Source organism: Monodelphis domestica, chromosome 2, assembly GCF_027887165.1.
Source record: "Monodelphis domestica isolate mMonDom1 chromosome 2, mMonDom1.pri, whole genome shotgun sequence".
Taxonomy (NCBI): Eukaryota; Metazoa; Chordata; class Mammalia; order Didelphimorphia; family Didelphidae; genus Monodelphis; species Monodelphis domestica.
The window spans coordinates 527,260,227-527,286,067 of NC_077228.1; the positions used below are offsets into that span (position 1 = coordinate 527,260,227).

General features: G+C 42.9%; 1 protein-coding gene across 9 annotated transcripts in view; it reads left to right on the forward strand.

The window, feature by feature from the left end:
- The window catches only part of ST6GAL1 (ST6 beta-galactoside alpha-2,6-sialyltransferase 1), a 148,199-nt gene that overhangs the window by 110,807 nt on the left and 11,551 nt on the right, over positions 1-25,841 (forward strand). For 5 of the 9 annotated variants that reach the window (XM_056814084.1, XM_056814082.1, XM_056814083.1 and 2 more), the window contains 4 exons: positions 6,802-6,927; positions 9,212-9,275; positions 10,765-11,400; positions 14,524-14,621. In XM_056814084.1, the coding sequence (XP_056670062.1) occupies positions 9,242-9,275; positions 10,765-11,400; positions 14,524-14,621 (768 nt within the window). In that variant the 5' untranslated portion in view covers positions 6,802-6,927; positions 9,212-9,241. 9 annotated transcript variants of the gene reach the window in all.

A 25,841-nucleotide genomic window follows, 5' to 3' on the forward strand; every position in this document is an offset into this window, starting at 1 on the left:
CAGTGGAGTACTGGGAGTACTGGGGTGTCCTTCTGTTCCTCCAAAGGTGATTTTTATGCTCCTTTGATGTAGTCTATTTCGTTCGGTGCCGGGGAGAGGAAGCGTGTGGCGTCTAGATTGCAGCCATGATTACCCAGAAGGTTGTGGATGGTTTTGCTTCAGTGAAACTTCCTGGCAAACTTTCACATTTGCTTTTGCCCATTTCCTGCTTTGAGAAAGCAACAAGTTGTTCTAGCAAGTTAGATTGGAGATTCAATAATTTCATACACTATGCCTTTCCTCCTTCTTTCCATTTATGCGTTGGATGATAGCAATGCATCCTGGACTTGGAGGCAGGAAGACTTGAGTTCAAATCCTCCCTCATTCACCAGCTGAAGATCTAAGGGCACACAGACATATACAATCAAAAGAGCTGGAAGGGAAATTAGAAGCAATTGAGCCCCACACCATCATTAGAGATGAAGAAACTGAGACCCAGAGAGGTTAAGGTTCATTAATTACAATAGAACATAAGAACCTGGTTTTAGAGCTGGAAAGGACCATATAGGTCATCAAATCCAGTCCCCTCTTGTTTTAAAGATGAGAAAATTGAGTCATAAAAGAGTTGAGTGACTTAACTCAGGATCACAAAGCTAGTAAGTGAATGAGGGAGGATTTGAACTCAAGTCTTCCTGCCTCCAAGGCCAGGATTCATTGCTATCATCCAACACATAAGATCCTTTGATCTTGAGGGTCCTGAAATAGATCTTTATGCCCTTTCTTCTCATTATCATTTGACTTTGTCTTTTGTTCTCATCCGCTGAAGACCTAATGATGAAGTCAAATCAGAGGAGCTGGAGGGGAATTTTGTTTCCTTGGGTTTGTCCACACTAAAACTCACAGTGATGGACCTTTTAAAAGAGCTTTGGAGTAGAGCATCTGGATGGCCTAGGCTTAGGGATGGGAGGTCCTGGGTTCAAATGTGGCCTCAGACACTTCCTAGCTGTGTGACCCTGGGCAAGTCATTTAACCCCCATTGCCTAGGCTTTACCGCTCTTCTGCCTTGATTCTAAGATGTAAGGTGAGTTTTTTTTGTTGTTGTTGAAGAGTCTTTGCACCTATGACAAAGGCAATCCAGTCAACTTGCTTGTCTTATGATGGAGACCCCCACCTACAACTGCAAGTCCTTTTATAGCTTTGCTTTCATTCATAGAAAGAACATTAAAAAGGTTATAGGTCAATTTCTCCAGTAGGATATCAACTTATTGGTCAATATGGAAAAGTTGTACAGTTTAGCTGTGGTTGTCAGACCCTTGTCTGATCCTTCATGACTCCATCTGAGATTTTCTTGGCCAAGATACCAGGATAGTCTGATATTTCCTTCTATGGTTCATTCTATAGATGAGGAAACTGAGGCAAAGAGAATTCAGTGACTTGCCCAGGGTCACACAGCTAGTAAGTGTCTGACTGATTGACTTTGCTTAATGAAGTTATCTTATAAAGTAGGCTGCATCCCCTAAATGCTTTGTTCCTCCAGTGCAAACATGGCCCCAGTGCGCTGTGTGGCATAGGATGAAATGGAATTGAATGAAGCTCCTTGAGATCAGGGAGCCTCTCTTGCCTTCTTCCTATGCTCCCAGAGCTCAGCAGAGAGCTCAAACACAGCACATTCTTGGGCTTGATCAGGAATTAGCTGTTAAGAATACTAAGAGGTTGGGGGTAGCTGGGTAGCTCAGTGGATTGAGAGCCAGGCCTAGAGACTGGAGGTCCTGGGTTCAAATCTGGCCTCAGACACTTCCCAGCTGTGTGACCCTGGGCACGTCACTTCACCCCACTGCCTAGCCCTGACCACTCTTCTGCCTTGGAACCAATAACAGTATTAATTCCAAGATGGAAAGTAAGGATTTAAAAAAAAGATACTTCTTAGCTGTGTGACTCTGGGCAAGTCACTTAACCCCCATTGCCTAGTCCTTATCATTCTTCTGCGTTAGAAGCAATACACAGTATTGATTCTAAGAAGGAAAGTAAGGGTTAAAAAAAAAGACATCATGGCATCATTTGGGTCCTCTTTGAGTACAATAGAACAATACAACAATAGGCAGTGCAGTGGAGAGAGCCCTGGAGCTGGAGTCAGGAAGACCCAAGTTCAAATCTAATCTTAGACACTCACTAGCTGTGTGACCCTGGACAAGTCACTTGACTCCCATTGTCTAGCCCTTCCTTACCACTCTTCTGCCTTGGAGCCAATACACAGTATTGACTCCGAGACGGAAGGTAAGGGTTTAAAAAAAATACTAAGAGGAGAATCCAGATTTCATATTAGTTAAGAATTTCAGTTATCTCCAGTTATCTCCAAATTTCAGTTAACTCCAAAGCCTCAGATAGAAAATGCCACTGCGTGTTCCAGCAGCATCCTGTCGTAGGAGGTAAATGATGCTGAGTCATTAACTATCTAGGTGCTGGTTGGGAGTTTTTGTGCTTTATTTTTCTCCTCAGAGCCATGGTGCATTTTTCATGTATTTGTCCCAGTTCTTTGAAAGATTCCTCAAAATGATAACTACTAATGTGTGAGATTAGAGCAGTTTGCAGTTGCCCTTATGTGGTGCTTGTTCTTTTGGAAGACCTAGGAATATAGATTTGGAAGTACAAGGAGCTTTAGGGTCCATCTAGTCCAATCATCTCATTTTACAGGATAGGAAATTGAGGCTCAGGGATGGGAAAGGGACTTATCTGAAGTTATAGAGATGATTCTTTAAAAAATTTTATTTAATTGATTAATTTAGAATATTTTCCATGGTTCCGTGATTCATATTCTTTCCCTCCCCTCCACCCACCCCTCTTCTGTAGCCAATGAGCAATTCTACTGGGTTTTACATGTGTCATTGATTAAGACCTATTTCCATATTATTAATATTTGTCCTAGGGTGATCGCTTAGAGTCTCCATCCCCAATCATATCCCCATCAACCAATGTGATCAAATAATTGTTTTTCTTCTGTGTTTTATAGAGATGATTCTTATCAGAAATTGGATTTAAACTTAGGAATCTATCTGCCAAGACAAATACAGGAACTATATGAACAGAACTACAAAACAGTCTCCACACAATTAAAACTAGACTTGAGCAATTGGAAAAACATTAACTGTTCATGGGTAGGATGAGCTAACATAATAAAAATGACCATCCTACCCAAACTGATCTATCTATTTAATGCCATACCCATTGAACTACCAAAAAACTTTTTTACTGAATTAGAAAAAAACATAACAAAGTTCATTTGGAAGGACAAAAGATCAAGCATATCCAGGGAAATCATGAAAAAAATGGAAGGAAGGAGAACTTGCAGTACCAGATCTCAAACTATGCTATAAAGCAGTGGTCATCAAAACAATATGGTACTGGTTAAGAGAGAAAAAGTGGAATAGACTTGGGGCAAGTGATCTCCGCAAGACAGTTTATGACAAACACAAAGACCCCAGCTTTTGGGACAAAAATCCACTATTTGATAAAAACTGCTGGGAAAATTGGAAAATAGTATGGGAGAGATTATGTTTAGATCAACACCTCACATCTTACACCAAGATAAACTCAGAAAGGGTGAATGACTTGAATACAAAGAAGGAAACTATAAGTAAATTAGGTGAACACAGAAAAGCATACATGTCAGACCTGTGGGAAAGGAAAGATTTTAAGACCAAGCAAGAGTACCAACAAAACCAATGTAACCAAAATTAGTAGGGAAACAACAAATTAGGGAAAAATCTTCATAACAAAAACCTCTGACAAAGGTCTAATTACTCAAATTTATGAAGAGCTAAACCAATTATACAAAAAATCAAGCCATTCTCCAATTGATAAATGGACAAGGGACATGAATAGGCAATTTTTAGATAAAGAAATCTAAAGTATTAATAAGCACATGAAAAAGTTCTAAATATCTTATAATCAGAGAGATACAAATCAAAACAACTCTGAGGTATCACCTCACACCTAGCAGATTGGCTAACATGAGAGCAAAGGAAAGTAATGAATGCTGGAGGGGATGTGGCAAAGTAGGGACATTAATTCATTGCTGGTGGAGTTGTGAATTGATCCAACCATTCTGGAGGGCAATTTGGAACTATGCCCAAAGGGCGATAAAAGACTGTCTGCCCTTTGATCCAGCCATAGCACTGTTGGACTTGTACCCCAAAGAGATAATAAGGAAAGACTTGTACAAGAATATTCATAGCTGCGCTCTTTGTGGTGGCCAAAAATTGGAAAATGAGGGGATGCCCTTCAATTAGGGAATGGCTGAACACATTATGGTGTCTGTTGGTGATGGAATATTATTGTGCTAAAAGGAATAATAAAGTGGAGGAATTCCATGTGAACTGGAAAGACCTCCAAGAAGTGATGAAGAGTGAGAGGAGCAGAACCAGGAGAACATTGTACACAGAGACTGTACACTGTGGCACAATCGAATGTAACTGACTTTTCTACTAGCAGCAATGCAGTGATCATGAACAACTCGGAGAGATTTATGAGGAAGAACACTATCCACATTCAGAGGAAGAACTATGGGAGCAGAAATACAGAATAAAAACAACTGCTTGAATACATGGTTCAAGGGGGATATGATTGGGGATGGAGACTCTAAATGATCACCCTAATGCAATCAACAACATGGAAATGGGTTCTGATCAAGGACACATGTAATACCCAGTGGAATTGCATGTCAACTATAAGAAGGGGTGTGGGTAGGAGAGGGAAAGAATATGATTCTTGTAACCAAGGAATGATCTTCTAAATTGACTAATTGAAGAACATTAAAAAAAAAAGAAATTCGATTCAAAGTTAGAATCTTCAGGGATTATACCACAATGGGAAGCCAAGTGATCAGCGTAGGGTTCCAGAGGTGGGCAGGGTCTGAGATGGAATCTGAACCTGGAATCTTCCTTACTCCCCATCCACTTTATATGCCTCGCTCTCTCTGGATCTTTAGACTGATCATTGTGAATCTTAGCAGAAAGAGATGGATGGAGGTTAGAAGAGGTGGAGGTGGGATGAGGTGGCTAATGAGAAAAGCCTTTGGTCAGAACTTTTATCTCACCCCCCACTCTAGGGAAGAGGAAAGAGGCAATTCCACCTACATTGTGCAGTGCGAGGGGTCCTTTGGGATTTTATGTGCAGAACCGTAAGTCCTGCCAATGCAAACTTGAGGAATCCAAGGCTGGCTTGATGCCATGATTAAGTATTGGAATTAGGTGTTAAAGAGGAACATGAACTTGGTGTGCCATAATGGAAGCAGTAAGGTGGTACAATGGGTAGTGCTGACTTTGGAATCAGGAAGACCTGAGTTTGAGTCCTGCCTCAGGTATATGACAGCTGCATGCCACCTAGGCAAGTTACTTAACCGCTGTTTGCCTCAGTTTCCTTATCTTTAAAATGGAGGTAATAGAGGTGGCTAGGTGACTCAGTGGATAGAGTCTGGAGAGAGAAGATCCTGGGTTTAAATCTGACCTCAGATACTTCCTAGCTGTGGGACCCTGGGCAAACCCCTTGGCCCTGTTTTCCTAGCCCTTACTCCTTTTCTCTCTTGGAGCCAATGCTTAAATAGCAGGGTTTTTTAATTTTTGAGAAATGTAATTTAATTAATTAATTTAGAATGTTTTTCCATGATTCCGTTTCTTTCCTTCCCCTCCTCCCACTCCCCTCCCACAATCAACGAGCAATTCCCCTGGATTTTACATGTCATTAAATACCAATTCTAAGACAGAAGGCAAGGTGTTTCTTGGACATTATTTTTAAAAATTGAATTACGCCATAGCATAGAATTGTGAAGAGAATCAAGTTAAATAATATATTTGAAGTTTGGTGAACCTAAAAGTTTATTATTATTTTCTGTTATTCTGTTATTATTATATTTTATATAATACATTGCTATTTAGACATAATATATGCTATTTTACATATGTATGTTTTATTTTCACACATTTAATTTTAATTTTACTATATATAATATAATTTTAAATATTATTTATTATAATAGTCTCTATCATTTTAGCTAGTATTATTATAGCGCTCTTGCCTTAATATTTTAATTTAAATACATTAATTATCTAACTTAATTAACTATTTTAATTTAATTAAAATGTGTCTGTGAAAATGCATTCTAGGGACAGCAAAGTGGCTCAGTGGATTGTGAGCCAAGCCTACAGCGAGGGGATCTTGGGTTCAAATTTGACCTCAAACACTTATCTAGCTAGCTATGTGACTCTGGGCAAGTTGTTTTACCCCCATTGCCTAGCCCTTATTGCTCTTCTGTCTTGGAACCAATGCACAGCATTGATTCAAAGATGGAAGGTGAGAGGTTAAAAAAAAAAGAAAATGCAGGGGGCAGCTGGATGGCTCAGGGGATTGAGAGCTAGTCCCAGAGATGGGAGGTCCTGGGTTCAAATGTGGCCTCAGACACTTCTTAGCTCGGTGACCCTGGGCAAGTCACTTACCCCCTGCCCCATTGCCCAGCCCTTACCACTCTTCTGCCTTAGGACCAATACATAGTATATGGTAAAGGTCTAAAAAGAAGAAAAAAATGCAGTCTATGTGATCTCTTTTGTCCGTTGCATCAGCCTCTCCAGCTGATAGGAGTTATGCCAGACGCCAAGTCTGTCCCCTTTGGACAACCCAAAGAGTCGAAACCATCACGAGGATGCTGTTAATGTTTAATCCTGTTCTCTGAGTCGGTGCGAGCACCTGCCGCCCGCTCCGGGCCAGCCGCACTTCCCCTTCCCAGGAGCCGGCCAGGACGCCTCACTCGTTTTCTCTCATCTCCAATTCCAGAGACTTCTGCCGGAATGGTCCCCGTCAAGGGCGGATGGAGAAGCCAGCCGCCTTCCAAGCGTCGCCTGCCCACTCGTGAGGCTGTGAGCTCATGGCTGCTGGTCTGAGGGCACTAACCCACCGCAGGTAACGGGCTCCCGGCACCGGGCTCTGCGGACTGCAGAGAGAGCCTCTCCCTGACTGTCTCTGGTGGGCAGCTCGGGCTCGGGCTTCCTCCCGTCCCTGCGCACGCTCCCCAGTGGTGGTCCTTCAGGCCCGTCCGGCTCCTCTTCTGGGGTTAAGACTCCACGTTCCCAGCTTCCCAGAACGGCTCTCTCACGTTCTCTCGTTTCCCGGCGCATCCCCCTCATCCCCCCGAAGGCAGACATCTCTTTCAGGGCCATGCCCACCCCCTGCCCAAAGCGGCTCCTTCCCTTTGCTGCATCTCTGCCCGGCACACCCCACAACCACGGGGAACTCCTTGATTATTGGGGGATCTCGGGAGACGAGGAGCAGGAAATTCTCAGTCCGTAGATTTCCAGGGCGCCCTCCCCCCTTGTTCCACGCCGCCTCCTTCGGTCAGAAGCACGACGGCCCATCAGCCTCCAAGCAGCGCAGGGCACCCCCTCGCCGGTCTCCTGTTGACCTCCTGGGGCCGACGCGGTTGCTTCTGACATAAGATGGTGGCAGAGGAAGGGGCGCTCCTCAGAGCGATCGTGACGACGCTCAGGATGTCCTCCTGCTCTATGTCGGCACCCCTTTCTGGCTGCCAGACAGTTTATCCCCTCACAGCCCCCCGCGGAGGGGCTCCGCCTCAGGACGCCTTTTTAGGGCCAAAGATCGCGACTCCAGCGCCAGACGGGCCCCGACAGCTCCAGGGATGGCTTCCCAAAGTCAGAGCCAGGATCAGACCCAGGGCATGGGATGGCAGATGTCTGGAGACCTTCAACGTCACTTAGCTCAACCCCTTCTTCTTACAGATGAGGAAACGGAGGTCCAGTGAAGTCAGGGGAGCCTGATCTAGGGCTGGAAAGGATCTTTCATTTGTTTAGCCCTCACCTTCCACCTTAGAATCCATACTATATATTGGTTCTGAGGCAGAAGAAGGGAAGGGCTAGGCAAGGGGGGGTCAAGTGACTTGGCCAGGGTCACACCACTGGGAAGGATCTTGAGGCCATCTGAGCCAACCTCATCCGTCAGTCGTTCAACTAGAATTAATGAAGCATCTTCTGTGTGCTGGGCGCTGTGCTAAGGACCGGGGATGCAGAGAAATGCTCGAGACGGTCTCTGCCGTCAAGGAGCTCACAGTGTAGGGAGGGTGGCCGTGGCAAGTGGCTTCATGCAAGCGAGACTCGGGCAGGACAAGCGGAGATAATCAGTAGGAGGGAGGGAGGTGCTAGGGAAAGGGGGGGCTGGGAAGAGTTTGGCCGCATCAGAGCCTTCCCATTGCACAAGGGAAGAGACAACAGCCTCCTTCACATTCTGAGGAAGGCCAGGGTGGCTGCTTGGATCCCATGACTTTTAGCCGGGGGTTTCTCTTAGAGCTCTGAGCTCAATGTAGGAGACACTGTTTGAGTTCAAAGTACTCAAAGCTCCTAAATAATTACACAATAAATATGGAGAAAATAGCATGTTGTTCCAATGTCCAGCGAGATGGTTCAAGGCCACCCCATTGATTTACCGGTTCCTGCCAGCATTGCCAGTAAGAGATTCTCTTGTATTTATTTGTTTGTTTATTTACCTTTGAAATCTATACTTTCTGTCTTAGGCTAAATACTGGGTATTGGTTCCAAGGCAGAAGCAAGGGAAAGGTTTTGGGGAAATGGGGATTACATGGCTAGGAAGAGATCAGATTTGAACCCAGGACCTCCCGTCTGCAGGCTTGACTTTCAAATCCACTGAGCCGTCTAGCTATCCCCTCTTGTATTTATTTTTAAAAATTTAACTGCTACCATTTATATTTTCCCCTTTTCCTCCCAGAGGACCATCCTTTCAAACAAAGAAGAAAAAGGAGGGGGGAGGAAGCTCAGCTCATTAAAAATAATTTGCCCATCAACCAAGTATGGCATGATATATTGGATTGTACATCCAGAGTCTCCTAACCCTAGAGACGGGAGGTCCTGGGTTCAAATTTGATCTCAGACACTTCCTAGTTGTGTGACCCTGGGCAAGTCACTTAACCATTGCCTAGCCCTTACTGCTCTTCTGCCTTAGAACCAATATACAGGATTGATTCTAAGACAGAAGGTGAGGCAGAGCTTTGGAGGAACAAGGCTTGTTTTCTATGCTATAAACCCTAATTTCAACGTCCTTACCATTAGACTGGCTTATTGCTCAGCTACTAGTTTCAAACAATCTTCACATTCCTAGAACATAGAACCATTGATCTAGAGTTGGAAGGGACCTAATTCAGTCTCCTCATTTTACCCAGGAGGGAACTGAGGCTCAAGGAAGTAAAGCCATGGTCATGAATGGTGTCGATGTCAATTTCAGAGGTAGGACTCAAACCCAGGTCTTCCTGTTTTAAAAGCCAGTCCAGTAGCCAACTATAGAATCCTAGAATTTCAACCTCAAAAACCACCTCTTCCATCATCACATCCAGGTGATACCTGAGCAGGCGTCCTCCCTGCTCGAGACTCTCAGGCTGCACCCAGAAAAGGGTGGCAAGGTTCAATAGCCTCCAGGCATTTCCTATTAGAAAATGAACACCATAGCCATCAAAACAGTTTCCATTTCAATTAATAGAGATGCACGAATGGCAGACAGCCTGGTGAATTTGACTGCAGAATCTGGGGGGACTTTTGGCAGAAATATGGATTAAATTTAATCAGTTAGTAACAAGAATCAGGAAAACAATGTGTCTAATGACCACAGCCCTGTAAGTGAGGACAAGCCCGCCACAAGGATCAAAGATGAATGGCAGAGGAAAGGTTTGGTCCCAAAGAGGAAATGGGGCAGCTGGGAGGCACAGTAGATAAGGGGCCAGACCTGGAGGCAGAAAGACTCTTCTTCCTGAGTTCAAATCTGGCCTCGCTGTGTGACCCTGCACAAATCCATCAACCCCATTTGCCTCAATTTCTTCATCTGTAAAATGAACTGGAGAAGGAAATGGCCAACCACTTCAGTTTCTTGGCCGAGAAAACCCCAAATGAGGTCACAGAGATTTGGGTAGGTCTGAAAATGGCTGAACACACCCAGAAAAGATGTGCAAAATGCTCTCGCCCCATCCCAGTCCTTTGCAGCCCCGAGTCAGGGTTCATAGTTGGCGCATATCGTCAGATTTTGTTGATGTGTTAAATGATATTGTTGATTTTTATCTTCCTCATGTTCCTTTTTAAAAATTTATTATTTCTTAAAAATAAGAAATGGTCCTCTGAGATGAGGAAGAGGAAGAAATATAGGAAGAAGCCTAAAAGGTATCAGTAGAAAAAATAAAGTAGTAACAGAATTGCCCTCATCTTTATGTTGCTTGTTTTGTTTGTATATTCTTCTAAATTTCTTTTTTTTTTCCTGTATCATTTTAAAAGTTTTATTGGCCTCCTCCTCCTCCTCTTCCTCCTCTCTGGCTCTGTCTGTCTCTCAAAAACCCTTTCCTTCCATCTTATAATCAATGCTAAGTATTAGATCCAAGATAGAAGAGTGATAAGGGCTCAGTGGGGGTTAAGTGACTTGCCCAGGATCCCTAGCTAGAAAATGTCTGAAGCCAGATTTGAACCCAAGACCTCCTGTCTCCAGACCTGGCTCTCTCTCCACTGACCCATCTAGCTGCCTCTTTTTTTTACATCTCTATCACGACCCGCTAACTCTCCCCTTCCCACTGTCCTTCCCATCCTCAGAAGTCTAAGGCTGACATCTTTGGGGATTTCTTCCCTGTTACTCTATAAGGGCTGAGAGGCGAGTGTGCTGTCTGTTTGGGTGACCACAGAGGGTGCCTCCATGACTGAGAATGTCTTTTTTGTTATTTTTTCCTTCTCCAATTTCTAGGCGTGATTTCTTGCCCTGTGCCCAGGGACTCTGTGCGCTCCAGAATGGTCCACATCAACTTCTTCAGAAGGATTATGTATGGGCTCTTGGCCTTCCTCCTCTTCCTCACCATCTGTCTATGGAATGAATCCAAGAAAGGCTACTCTGTTTCCTTTAGATTAGATTCCAAAGGCTTCCAGCTGCCCAGGACCCTGGAAAACTTGTCTAGGAGGCTGAGAACCAAGCCCGTGAACATCACCGCCATGGTGGGCCCCCAAAGAGAGAGCGAGGTTCCCCGCCCCAGGCCCAAGGTGGACAAGTTCAGTTACAAGGTCTGGGATAAGGACAGTTCCTCCAAGAACCTCCCTGCTCGCTTGCAGAAGGTCCGGAAGAACTATTTGCACATGAACAAATACAACGTGTCCTTTGAAGGAACGCGCCAGGTGGAGAAGCTCAGCACCAGTGGCTTGCTATGCCAGCTTGCCAATCGGGTGAAAGTCACCATGATCCAGGGGACTGACTTCCCCTTCAACACGTCCGAGTGGGAAAAGTCTCTCCCGCCCAAGAATATCCGGGAGAGCTTTGGAAGACTGGGCACGTGTGCCGTCGTCTCATCTGCCGGATCCCTGAAGGCATCCTACTTGGGTACAGAGATAGGTGAGCATTGAATACGTGGGTCCTTTTTACACCCGCATTGGCGATGTTGACCCTTTGAGGAGCTGGTGCAGCGGGGAAACCTGGGTTCTAATCCTGACTCGGCCACTCTCAGGTAAATCACTTGCTTTCTCTGGGCTTTGGTTCTCCGGAGTTGGGATAGAAAATATTATCGCTCAGGTACTCTCCCAACTCCAGGACCCTCCCGGTAAAAAAGACAGAAAGAAATAATGGAGGCAAAACTGATGTTTAAACTCTGGCGGGCATCCTGGATAATTGAGGCTCCACTTAAGGGAATTAAACAAGCCCAGTCTTGTACTCTTGGAGCGTCAGCTCTGTATGAGGCCCCATCCTGGACTGAGTGTTGAGAAAACCAAGACATTCCTGCCCTCAAGGAGCTGACCTTCCACTAGGGGAGATCACATGCAAATTCTTCTCTAGAGCCCTGGAGGGAAGGCACTAGCCTTAAGTGGGTTTGGGAAAGACTTCGTGAAGAAGGGGAAACTTGCCCGGAGTCTTGAAGAAAATGACTAGAGCTGCCTAGAAATCAATTAGCAATCTTCAGCCAAGTGGATCAGTGATTTTTAAAAACACTGATTCTATTTAAGAATCAATATAAATATTGGTTCCAAAGCAGAAAAGTAGTAAGGGCTGGGCGGTTGGGGTTAAGTGACATGTCCAGGACCACATAATTAGGCCAAATTTGAATCCAGGTTCTCTCAACTTCAGCCTGGCACTCTATCTCCTGAGTCATCTAGCTGTCCCTGGATTGTGGATTTTTGTGCTAGCTAAAAGGGAGGTCAGATGAGGAAACTGAGGTCAAGAGCATTTAAGTGGCTTGCTCAGAGCAGCACAGCATGTAAGGGTCTGAGGCAGGATTAGAACCTGGGTCTTCCTGACTCCAATGCAACTCTCCCTCTACCAGAGTCTGCATCCCTTACTTCATTCTGAAAAGTGCATTTTGCCATTAGAAAGAGAAATGAAAAATCCAAGGTCTTAAATGGCACTGAGAGAATGCGGACAACACAGGGTGTCTGGTTATGCTTAATGTCTTATTTCTAGCGAATGTGTTTTTCATCACTCATTGAAATGGTTGAAGCCAAAGCAAATAACTAATGGGGAAACTATGATCTTAGAAAGAGAGAGACATGGGGCTAAGGGAAGGGAGGTAATAGAGCAGGTGATGATGCCATGTCTCTGTTTTTCCTTTCTAAATGGGAAGCCAAGAAAAGAGCCCTCATGGCAAACCCAGGAGCACAAAGGAGGGGCGAGGGTGGGGAAATGGGCCCATTTGGGGATCCCTGCTAAGTAGAGGTGATGACATCACACGTTCCTCCCTTCTCAAGCAGACTTTGCTTACAAACATAAACTGCCAAGATGAGTTACAGAAATGTGCTACGAACTTAACTTTCATTGACAGACACAAATATTCCAACCTATAAATAAAACCCCCAACGGGGATTTGTATATGCAACTGTGAACTCTGCTTATGGACAGCTTTATTTATTTATTTTATTTGAAAATATTTTTCCATGTTTCCATGATTCATTTTCTTCCCTCCCCCCTCCCAGAGCTGACAAGCAATTCCACCAGGTTGGACAAATGTTGTCCCTTGATACCCATTTCCATATTATTCGTTTTGGTATAAAGCCCAAACCCCAAACCACATGCCCATATATACATGTGATAAGTGATGGTGCCATTTGTTCTTTTGCATTTCTACTCCCACAGTTCTTTCTCTCAATGTGGTTAGCATTCTTTCCCATAAGTCCTTCAGGAGTGTCCTATTGCTACTAGTAGCAAAGTCCATCACATTGGATAGTTCCACAATGTTTCACTTTCTGTGTACAGTGTTCTCCTGGTTCTGCTCCTTTCACTCTGCATCACTTCCTGGAGGTCGTCCTAGTTCACATGGAATCCCTCCAGTTCATTATTCCTTTGAGCACAATAGTATTCCATCACCAACAGATACCACTATTTGTTCAGCCATTCCCCAATGGAAGGGCATCCCCTCGTTTTCCAGTTTTTTGCCACCACAAATAGCACAGCTATGAATATTCCTGCACAAATCTTTTTCCTTATTATCTCTTTGGAGTACAAACCCAGAAGTACTGTGGCTGGATCAAAGGGTATGCATTCTTTTAAAGCCCTTTGCACATAATGACAGTTTTATTTTTGAAACTCTTTCCCTCCATCCTAGAATCAATACCAAGTATTGGTTCCAAGTCAGAAAAGCAGTAAGGACTAGGCAATGGGGATTAAGTGACTTGCCTAGGGCCACACAGCTAGGAAGTGTCTGAGACCAGATTTGAACCTAGGACCTCCTGTCTCTAGGATTGGCTCTCAATCCATTGAACCACCTAGAAGCCTCTTGAACAGATTGTTTATAAAAGAATATGTTCAGTCAGTGAAGGTTTTTTTCCCTTTTAAACATTATTTTTATTTAGTCAATTTCAAACATAATTCATTGAATACAAAAATCATTTTCTCAGAGAAGGTTTTTTAACAGAGAGCAGAGGGAACCTCAGTAAGGAAATCAAAGAAGCTAGGAGGTGTTATAAATGGTCAATTGAATATGCATTTAAAAACAAAAAGCTCAACACATAGTCATATTTTCACAGAGAATCCTTTTTCTTTGTTTTAAATGGAAATGTTCATATTCAACTTCATAATAAAAACCCAAGAGAAAAATTTAAGTAATGGCTCTAAATTTTAATCCTAGAATTGCTTTTTAGCTAGCTGTCTAATCTCAGAAAAATCACTTAGAGTCTTTGGATCTTGGTTTGTCCATCTGTAAAATTAAGGGATTGGACTAGATCAACTTGGAAGTCTCTATCTGCTCTAAACCTTTGATCCTAAATCACTTCAGTTCTCATGGACTCAATCTCTTTGTCTGTAAAATGAGGGAGTTGGACTAGATGCCATCTCTGATATCTAGTGTCGCTAACATTCTTTGGTCCTGGGATCCTAAGACATTTTTAGTGGTTGCTATCATGACAACACAAATGGAAAATTCCAGTCATCTCCGTCCTCTACTCATGATCTCCTTGTTCCTGCGTATTCTGGCTCCATTTCTCAGTCTCTTAGTTCACTCAGCTGTCTCTTCCATATTCCTGTGGTTTACAGACAATCATGATGCCGTCTTGAGGTTTAATGGGGCACCCACAAAGAAATATGAAGAGCATGTAGGAAAGAAGACAACTTTTCGTCTGGTCAACTCTCAGGTAAGGCAGCTTGATGTGGAAAAATAGGACAATCATCCTGCTCACGCTGGTTAGAGTGGTGAGTCTATGGTCAACAGCCTCTGTTTGCCACATCTCTGAGTGACCTTAAGTAGCCTTAATCAGTCTAGCATTCATATAGAACTTAAAGTTGAATTAATTTTTTTTAAATTACCTTAAGAGAACTTTGGGGAGGGGGTGGGATTTTTTTAAAGTTAATTATATTTTTAAAAATTTATAAATTTTCATTGTTTCCTTTTTTAACATCATCCAATATATCAGTCAACATTCAAACAATCAACACACATTTGTTAAGCTCCTGCTCTGTGCTGGGCACCATACTCTTTGCCTTTCTTTGTACCCCTAGTGCTTGACATAGTGCTTGGCATGCTTGGTCTACATTTCTTGACCAACTGAATGGTATACCATGATATAGAGATGAGAGGAGACTTACTTATTCTTATGGTTGGCATTTATTTCACCTTAAAGGCTCACAAAGAACTTTTACTCTCACATTATCTCATTTGAGATGAACAATGACCTTCCATACTTCTGTTTCCAGCACCTAGCCCAGTTCTGGGTGCATAGTAGGTCCATGGACATAGTGCATGTATAGGTAAAGGATAGTGAATGCTCTTTCTTTCTGTCCAGTGGGGACTGATGTCAGAGAAGGCTTCATGAAGAAGTGGGACTGAAGCTAGACATTTAAGGTTCATGCTCCAGGATCATAAAGTTAAAAGAGACATTAGAGACTATGAGGAAATACTCCTGTCTACCCAGAAAATACTCAGTAGATCCATTAGAAGTATGATCTCTTCAAGGCAAGGTCAACCAAAGTGTATGGAGCCTTTATTGCCAGAGACTGAACTAAAGAACTTAAGCCCCTAAAGTTCAGGGACTATTTGACTTCTGTGTTTGGGTCCCCAGACCCTAGCACCATGCCTTCCCTAGAGTAGAAACTTAACAAATGCTTATTAATTGATTGGTTGAAACTACCCTCTTTTCTCATTTCTTAGATTCTGAAATGGTCTCTTAGCCAAATAGCTGGGAGAGACCATGAGAGATTAAGGATTCTCGGGTAATTCTATGTTAACTAGTTTCTGAATAGCCAAGAGATATTATTTTCTTCTCTTTTTTGATGGCGTCACAATGGGCTGTTCACAACTGAGCCTGATAAGTTGTCAAAGTATTTTTGTTGTTGTTGAAGTCATTTTCCGTCATGTCCAATTCTTCATGACCCTGGTTGGGTTTTCTTGGCAAAGATATGAAAATGGTTTGCCATTTCCCTCTCCGGCTCATTTCATAGATGAGGAAATTGACATAAACAGAGCTAAGTGACTTTGCAGAGTCACACAAATAGTAAGGGAGGTCAAATTTGAACTCAGGTCAGCCGGACTCCATTTGGGATATTCTCACTTTGCCATCTAGCTGCTCACTCGAAGTATTTAGCCGTTTTTTTTTTTTCACTGAAGTCCATTTTAATTTTCCAATTTTTTGTTTCTATTTATCCTCTTGTTTTCTTTTTCTTTTTTTTTAGCCGTTCTTAATGTCAGGGGATGCAATCAATCAGCCAAGCATTCAGCACTGATTGTTTACCAGGCTTACCAGGGCCTCCTTGATGAAGATCTGTGTATATATACCTTCTGTCCCAGGACTTAGCAAGCAGCCTGGTGCCTGGGAAGTACTTAATCAGTGCTGTCATTCCTGGGATATAAAAGTGAAACGGTCCCTGTCCTCTAGGAGCTTCCATTTCTATTTTCATCCTCACAGTCTAAAAGAAGTTGAGTTTTCCTTGTCTATTTATTGGCTCAAGCCAACTGAACCTCATTGCCTTAGTTTCTTCATATGTCAAATGAACCAGAGAAGGTTCTTTGGCAAGAAAACTCCAATAGGAATCAAGAAGAGCTGGACATGACTGAGAATGACTAAACAACAAAAATACTTGGACAAGTTATCAGGGACAGATGTAGACTCTATTCCACCAGACAGATAATCAGCCTTTGAGAGGGTAGATTTAGGAGATGTAATATGTTCCAGCAAGGCAGAGCAGGCCACTTTGTTCCCAACAGGGAGATGGGCTTATTTCTGAAAAAGGTACTAATTCCAGGAGGAAGGTTACTTGTCATTTCTCCCTTGGCTCTGAATGATCCCATTGTTAACTTCCCTGCATGTTTTCTTGGAAAAATCTTTTCTGCCCATATCAACCACAGGAACTCTCTCTCCTTCCCTTCCCCTCTTCCTTCTTCCTCTCTCCTTTTTTTTCTCTCCTTCCCTCTTTCCTCTTTCACCTTTTCTTTCTCTCTCTCTTTCCCTTTTTCTTTCTCCTTCTCTACCTGTTCCCTTTCCCTCTTCCTCTCCCTCCCTTTATTTCTCCATCTCTTCTTCCTTTCTCCCTTCCATGGCTTATCTGTGTTTCTCATGAGACTTAATCTTGGACAGCTTTATCGCATCCCTTCCATAATTGTCCTGAATATTTTTTAAAATAGACTTAAAATCTATTTTTTAAAATTTAATTTAAAATTTAAAATTTTTATTTTTATATTTAATTTTATTTTAATAATATTTAAATTAATAATTAATAAAATATTTTAATAAAAACAAATTTTAAATTTAATTTAAAATTAAAAAATAAATTTTAAAAATTTATTTAAATTTAAATAAAAATTAGATGTTTAAAAACTGCTTAGATTTTTTCCTGTGTTGGTTCCCCACTCCACCCCCATTTCTTCCCTTCTGCCTCTACTAACACGTCCTTTTTCATCTGTATATCATTTTCCTGGTTCTGTTTAATTCACTCAGCTCACGTGCATATGACTTGCCATTCTTCTCTTTTTCTCTGCAGCTACTTGTGGTTCGGGAACACGAGATATTTCTTTTTATGAGATTCCAGCCCAAGTCAGCAAGTAGTTATTGAGACTTGACTAAGTACCTCTCCTGCATCCTCTACGTAGACTAAACCAGACAGAAAAATAACTTGTGTGTTTCCTCCAGCAGAATCTGTGTCTTTAAACAGTGATGCAGTTGTGGTCATTCTAGGAAGGAGTCCAGTTGATGAAGTCCAGGAAGTGTACCCTGAAGTCCCCTGAGGGCCCAGCCCTGTTCTAGTCTCAGTGGAGAAGGAAAAGCCCCAGTCTCTGAGGTCTGACTGTAAATAATCTGATAAGGAGGATGAAACCCAGATGGGAATGATTAGAGAACAATAGGAAAGGCACAGGACTGGAAGAAGGGCCAGGCCAGAGGAGTCGAACCTGGATCCCGGAGCTCTGTTTGCCTTGTGATGTTTAGGCAAGCAATGCCACGACTCCCCAAGTCTCCGAGCTAGAAATTTGCTTCATTCCTCTATCGAGGATCTTTGGGGCTTGACCTCCAGAAATGATGGAGGCCGCTAGCCTCTGCAGACTCTCTCACAAAGCCATAAGATGATAGAGCTAGATGGAAGCTGAAAGATCATCGGATCCTCTCCCTTCATTTTATAGATGTGGCTGAGTCAGGATTAAAATCCAGGTCTTTGGACTCTTGGGGTTGGCACTAATGTTCTCTTCTCCTATGGCTAGGATTATAATTAGAATACAGGTGGCTCCCCCTCCCATCCATAACAGGTTCCATTTGCCTTTATTGGTTGTTTATACAATTTGTGTCTCAGGAGCAGTTGTCTTTTTTTTTTTAATCGATGCCTTGATTTTGCATAGCCTCTCTTATCCAGAGGGCCATCTGGTGTTACAAAGAATTTTATAAAGGGGGAAAAAAAGCAACTCAGAAAAACCAGCCAGAACATCTTCTGATTCTACCAGCATAGGAAGCATTTTACACCCATAGAACCCCACCTCAACAAAGAAGGGAACAGGGTTCATATTCTCATCTCTTCTTCAATCAGTCAATCTTTTTTTTTTTTTAAAGAACATTTTGGGGCAGCTGGGTAGCTCAGTGGATTGAGAGCTAGAGCTAGAGAGAGAAGGTCCTGGGTACAAATTTGGCCTCAGATACTTCCTAGCTGTGTGACCCTGGGCAAGGCATTTTACCCCCACCATCTAGCCCTTATCACTCTTTTGCCTTGAAACTAATACACAATATTGATTCTAAGACAGATGGTAAGGGTTTTTTTTTAATTTTAAGAAATTTTAATATATTTTAAATATATTATTTATTTGAACATTCTTTTTAAATTTTGAGATCCAAATTCTCCCCCTACCTCCCATCCCTTCCCCACCTACTGAGAAGGAAAGTAATACAATATTAATTATATATGTGAAATCATGTAAAACATATTTCCATATTAGCCATATTTCCCAGAAAAAGCAAGAAAAATAAAGTGAGTGATTATATTTTAGTTTGAGAGAGAACCAATGAACTCTGAGGACAAAGAGTCAGGTAGCATTTCTTCATCATGAGTCCTTTAATCAGTACACATCCGTAAAGCACCTACCGTGTGCCAGGAACAAGAAGATAGTTTCCACAGAACGTTTTTCATTTCTTTGTTTTTTCCTTCATTTATATTATGGTTATTCTGTATATTGTTTTCTTGGTTCTACTTATTTTTTTCTCCATCAGTTCGGGCAAATCTTCCCATGCTTCCCTGAATTCTTCACCCTGATCTTTTTGTTCAGCACAGCGACATTTACGTTAGTGTGCTGCACTGCGTTCATGTACCACAGTTTTGCCAGTCCCCAAACTAAGGATATCGACTTTGTTTCTGGTTCTTTGCTAGGACAAAAAGTGTCAGGAGCCATTTTCAGCATCCCTGCGGCGTTCTTTACTCCTTGGGATTCCAGAGTGAAATCTGGGTTCCTAAAGGTTTAATGTCAATGAAGTCCAGGCCAGTGGGCTTTTATTGAGCTTTAGACAGGCAAGGAAAAAACGGAGCATTCTCTGACTAGGGAGCCATTGAAATAAGGAGACTCCGCTAAGGATGTAGAGGCTGCAGCGTCTAGGGAAGTGCCTGCTGAGTCTCAGGAGTGGAATCCGGGGCGAAATGCTCAGCCCTTGGCTGCTTCACCAATAGGATCCCTCCATGATCAATCCAGAGCAGCTCTGACGTGTGAGATTCCTCGCGGGTATTGGAGGCGATAGATTGGGCAGAGGTGTTTGCATTCATTTAGTCTGACAGCCTCCCCCTCTTTTGCAATCCAGCTGATAAAGCGTGAGACTCAGTCTTGAAGCTCAGAGAAACAGTAGATGCAGAGGTGCAGTGGAAAGCACTGGATTGGACTCAGAAGGCTTGGGTTTGAATCTCAGCGCTACCTCTTACTGCTCTGTGTCTATGGGCAAATTCCTTAAGCTCTCTGAGCCTCATTCCTCATCTAGACCTTGAGGGAATTGAACTAGCTGAGCTCTCTGGTGCCTTTCAGTTCAGGATAGCTGAGTCTTTTCTGACCCCTTTAGTTTTTAACGTCCCCCCTCCAAAATTATCTTGCCTTTAAAAATAGACAGACAGACAGACAGATGCGCCCATTGACTTTCCTAATAGAACCAGCCTCATTTTTGTCTTTCTGTCCTCAGAATCTAGAATGGTCCCCCAGACACAAAGACCCTCTTCAGATCCCTTAGTGTTCTTCATTGGGAAGAGAGGAGCTCTCTTTCCTTGGAAGTGTTGGAGCGGAGCTGGCCCACCATGGAGGGGGTTACTACCTTGGCTGAAATGTGGGATGAGATGGCTGAGGTCCTTTCCATGGCCGGAATTCTGGGGTTTGGTCCAAACTAAAAGTATCTGAGACTAATTTACCCTAAATTGCTAGTGACAACTTGAGAAAAAAATGACCAAGGAAATGTCAGTAATTTCCCATCTGTACAAAATTTTCCATTTCTAAACCCTCCCAGAATCATTAGCCTGGAAAGGGAAATACTTAATCTAAATGAGTGACTTTATAATGGTGGGTTTGCCGGCACGTGGTCAGACTAGTGGAACAGAGGCTCTTCTAATCACTCCTCTATAGCCAGCCACCCAGTCTGACTAGATCTAAGGCTTCCTGGAACCTTCGCTTGGAATTACTGATGCTAAGAATAGGGCATTTGGGGGCCCTTTGAAACTGGTTCTCTTCCAGTGCCTGGAATATTAACAGTTCAGTGTTGGCTTCTCAGTGTCTGGTTGGTGATTAAGGAGAAAACACCTGAAAGGCTCTTCCTCATTCTCTCCCCATGAGACACACTCTATTGGCATCTCAGAAGACTTGGGTTTTGATTCTGCTCTAGGCACGTCCCTGTTTCTCTGAGCCTCAGTTTACTTTTCCATAAAATTGGGCTGACCTACTCCTACTCAGAGCATCATTGCGAGGAAAGTACTTTGTCACCCCGGACATCTTTGGTGAGTTGTGCTGTCAATGAATCAAACCATTTTTCAGTGATCTCCAACCTTCCCCGTTTCAATTCCCTTTCCTTTCGCATGCCAGGAAGTCGCCCTCAACGATCTGGTTTCTTTCAGGATCTAAAAAGAGGAAGTCACTCACTCATTAAGATGCAGTGAGTTGGGTGGGGAAGACTGCCTGGCCAATGAGATGTTCGACATTTTTTCTCCCTTTAGTTGGCCGTTAAAGCTCTTTACAGCATGAACCTGCCCGATTACTGGCCTTCTTACATGGTGCTCCTCTTCATGCTCTCTGTGGTCCAGACACTCACACTGGCAGTTCATTTCCAGTCTCCATTCCAGGGATGGACTTTCTCCGTATCTACTTAGTGGAATATCCATTTTTCTTCAAGGCTCAGCACGAGATCTTTCCCTTCACTTGTATCCCTCCGTATGATCTTAGTGCCTCACTCTCCCGTCTTGTCTCTATTTTACACGGATGTACACATGTACTGGTCACCTCCCCACATAAAATAAGCTCCTTGAGGGCAAGAACTATGGTTTTCATATGCCTGGCATCTCCTCTGGTGCTTCCTCCTTTTGTTGTTGTCGAGTTGTGCTTGGTTTTTAGGAACACATTTGGGATTTTTCTTGGTCGAGATACTGGAGTGCTTTGTCACTTCTTCCTCCAGATCATTTTACAGATGAAGAAACTGAGACCAAGAAGGTAAAGTGACTTGCTCAGGGTCACATAGAGAGTGGTTGTCTGAGGCTGGTAGAACTCAGGCCATCAGGGCTTGAGGGCTGGTTTTCTATCCATTACACCACCTGGCTGCCCTATGCTTGCCTTAATAGGACACTTGTTAATTGATTCAGCATTCCTAAAGAAGGTACATTCTTTGTACTTTTAGGGATATATTCTCAGTTTGGCCTAGGAATTTCCCAAGTATTTCCACATCCATTGTGTCATTCAGCTTTATAACAACACTGTAAATATACTTTAAAAAATAACTTTAAAAGATCACATTCATCTTTTAAAATTATATTCATTTATTTTAAAATACCTTCTATAAAATATCATAATCGGGGATAGCTGGGCAGCACAGTGGTTAGAGCAACAGGCCTGCAGATGGGGAGGCTCTAAACACTTCCTAGTTTTGTGACCCAGCCACTTGACCTCAGTTGCCTAGCCGTTACCACTTTTCTGTCTTAGAATCAGTACTTAGTATCAAGACAGAAGACAAGAGCTAAAACAAAAAATCATACCCCTTTCTCATCCTGCTCCATTGAATCCTTCTGTGTAACAAAGAAAAACCAATGGGCAAAAGCATCCTATTCACAAACCTGGCTTGATATAGATACAATACTTTTTTTCCAATAGTCTCCCTCCTCTAGGCAGTGGGGGAAGGGGAAAGAGACTCTGTTTTGTTGCCTTTTCTTTAGGACCATAACTAGGTTTTCCCCCCATTACTCAGAGTTCCACTTCCTTTGAGTCACCTTCTTGTTTATACCAGCTCTATTTCTACCAAACCACGGCCTTTTCTGCTATCAGAATAGATTCTATTTGATAACACTCTTTTCTCTAGCTTTTATGTAAGATCTCCCATAAAGGATGTCTAGAGGAAGGCAAAGATCATGGGCACACCACCTTCTGTAAAGACAGTTTACAGAGAGGAATGGTCTCTGTTACCGGGGGATAATTCGCACTAATGGCTTATGAACAGTTTGAATTCTGGAGGGATTTTCTCTATTGATTAAAGGATGTATTATATAAAATATAATAATAACAGAATAACAGAAAATAATAATAAACTTTTAGGTTCACAAAACTTCAAATATATTATTTAATTGGATTCTCTTCACAATTCTATGCTATGGCGTAATTCAATTTTTAAAAATAATTTCTAAGAAACACCTTGCCTTCTGTCTTAGAACTGGTATTTAATGACACATGTAAAACCCAGGGGATTGCTCGTTGACTGCGGGAGGGGAATGGGAGGAGGGGAAGGAAAGAAACGGAATCATGTAACTATGGAAAAACATTCTAAATTAATTAATTAAATTACATTTCTCACAAATTAAAAAACCCTGCTATTTAAGCATTGGCTCCAAGAGAGAAAAGGAGTAAGGGCTAGGAAAATGGGGCCAAGTGGTTTGCCCAGGGTCCCACAGCTAGGAAGTATGTGAGGTCAGATTTAAACCCAGGATCTTCTCTCTCCAGAGTCACCTAGCCACCCCTATTACCTCCATTTTAAAGATAAGGAAACTGAGGCAAACAGAGGTTAAGTGACTTACCTAGGTGGCATGCAGCTGTCATATACCTGAGGCAGGACTCAAACTCATAGGATCCGGTCAGGCTGAGAGGCTGTCAGGAAGATCAGCTAACAGCAGAGGACTCTAGAATCAGATTGGAAGGAGCCTAGTCCAACCCCCTCCTTCTACCCATGAAGGAACAGGTACACAAAGGTGAAGGGATTTTCCCAAACTCCCAGCAGAAACATAGCAGTCCAGTCTGGGAGGAGAAGTGGCCAATTACTCATTGTATCAGCATTCAGCCTTCCACGTTTGGGGTGGTGAAGACTGAGCTCTTGGATGACTTTCAGCACCTTGGCCAGTAGTCGTGGCCAATCAATCAATTAATCAATCAATAAGCTTTTATTAAGCACCTTCTATGTGCTCGGCACACCTGGGTGCTAGGAACATTGAGACCCCTGTCTTCAAGGAGCCACCATGTGTGTGTTGGGTGTAATCAATATCTCTGACACCTAGTACTTGCCCATGACCATGGGTGGGGCAGTTGCTTTCACTGGCTCTGTTTTCTCTTCTGTATAAGGAAGAGGGTCTGACCAGCTCCAGAGCTATTCTCTAATAATCTCTGACAAATCACCTAAGTTCCCCGAGTCTCACCGATGGAAGAAACAGATGGGATCAGATGCCTCCTGAGCACCCTTTAAACTTTAGGTCTGGACCTGTGCCTGTGTGGTTAGTGAACTGAGTGCTATGTCCAAATCCCAGCTCAAATACATCTTGGTTATTGGACACTGTGGAAGTCATCCAATCTTTCCATGCCTCAGTTTTCTCATCCAAAAAAATGAAGGACTTGGACTAGATGGTCTCTAAGGGACCTTCCAACCCTAAGTCTGTGATCCTACAACCGTTTATTATTTCTCCTCCCTGAGCCTCAGTTTCTTCATCTGTAAAATGGAGGATGGGACTCCATGGCCTCTAAGACTCCTTCCAGCTCTCTGTCTGTGATCCTGTGATTCTATGATACTACGATATCTATTGTAGAGGGAAATTCAAGCAAGCTGGGCATCTTTGAATGTAACATGTGGAATTTATCAAGTGTATTTTCTTAAAGAGCAAAGCTATATGTGGTAGACATTAGTATTTTGCCACAGAATCCTCATTTTTTGTTCTATGTGGAAATCATGATTATTTGGGTGGTCATAAAATTCAAAATAAAAATATTTAAGCAACATACAACATAGAAAATTCTGATTCAAAGTGTAAAATAGAATAAAAGAGATTTCAGGCTACAGAATAGGGAAAAATGATACTTCACGTACAACGCTGTTCAGCCTTCATTTTGAAGAGGACCAATGGTGTCTTGACTTGTAAGTGAATTGGATGTAAGTGAGGCAGCGTTGCACAAAGTTCTCTGGCTCACTCTCTCTTCCAGAGTCCACCATTGAAATCCAATGGTGACACAAAAAGTCAGGACAACTGGCAATGGCCCAGGAAGCAGTGGATGAGCTTGGCATCTTTGTGGTCTGACTAAGCTCTAGATGCTCTGTGGAATCCCTGCTTCAGCTGCCTTCGTGGCCATTGGGACACATTGCTCTTATTTGCCCATTCTGCCAGTGGAAGTCTTCACGTGTTTTGGATAGACATATCCCCCAAGTCATTGATGGGTCTGAAGCCTGCCAGGTACCCTCAACCTAGGTTAGTTCATCTCCTGAGACAGTTTTATCGGTGTCTGGCCACTATGCATGCTAGAGCTTCTTGTAGTCACAGGTAAAAGCTGAGTGATAGGTAGACACCAAAGGTGGATGAGGGAGAGGGCTCGGCAAGTCATCACATAAGAGGTGCCAGTCCTCCCTGCATAGCCCATGCATCCCTTTGATCTACAGAAAGGAGGTAAAGGAAGAAACAGGGCTCAGGGGGAAGAGGATGAGTTCTTCCTCCTTGGAGGACTTTAGACAAAATCTGGAGGATCAGTTAGGTAGTTGTGGTAGTGGGCAGCTTGCCTTTTGGGTACTGGGTGGACCGGATGATGGCAGATGTCACTTTTCTTTTAATGTCACTGATTCTAAGAAATTATTCAGCCCACCACAGGAACAAGAAAACAAATTAGACAAGAGGAAGTGGCACGCATCGCTCAGCTTGTTGGAGCCAGAGTTGTTTTTATTCTTTCTGCTCCAATGAAAGACTTTTATCACATGTTTTTACAGCCTCCTTCCCCTTTCCCCTCCCCTCTCTCAGCAAAGTGACAACATGGCTTATTTTTAAAATGTACCAATAAATAGCACCAGAAAACCACTCTGATTCGTTCTGTCCAGCCAAGGAGCTCTTAACACTATTCTCAGAGGGCTTTATTTCTGTTTTTGCAAAGAGTTATTTTTAAAGAACTGGGACAGAGTAAGCCAGTAATGCCCCCAACCCAAGGAGGCTCTGGAGGGGGAAAAGTCATACTGTGCATCATGGGGTCCTTAGCCTTCTTTGTGTCATTAGTTCTTTGGCAGCCAAGAGACCCCTTTATAGTCTAATGCTTTTAAAGGCTTAAAATAAAATATATAGGATTACAAAGGTTATATTGCAAGACAGTTATTGGGGCAGCTAGGTGGCTCAGTGGATAATGAGTCAGGCCTGAAGGCTGAAGATCCTGAGTTCAAATCTAGCCTCAGGCACTTCTTTACTGTATGACCCTGGGCAAGTTACTTAAC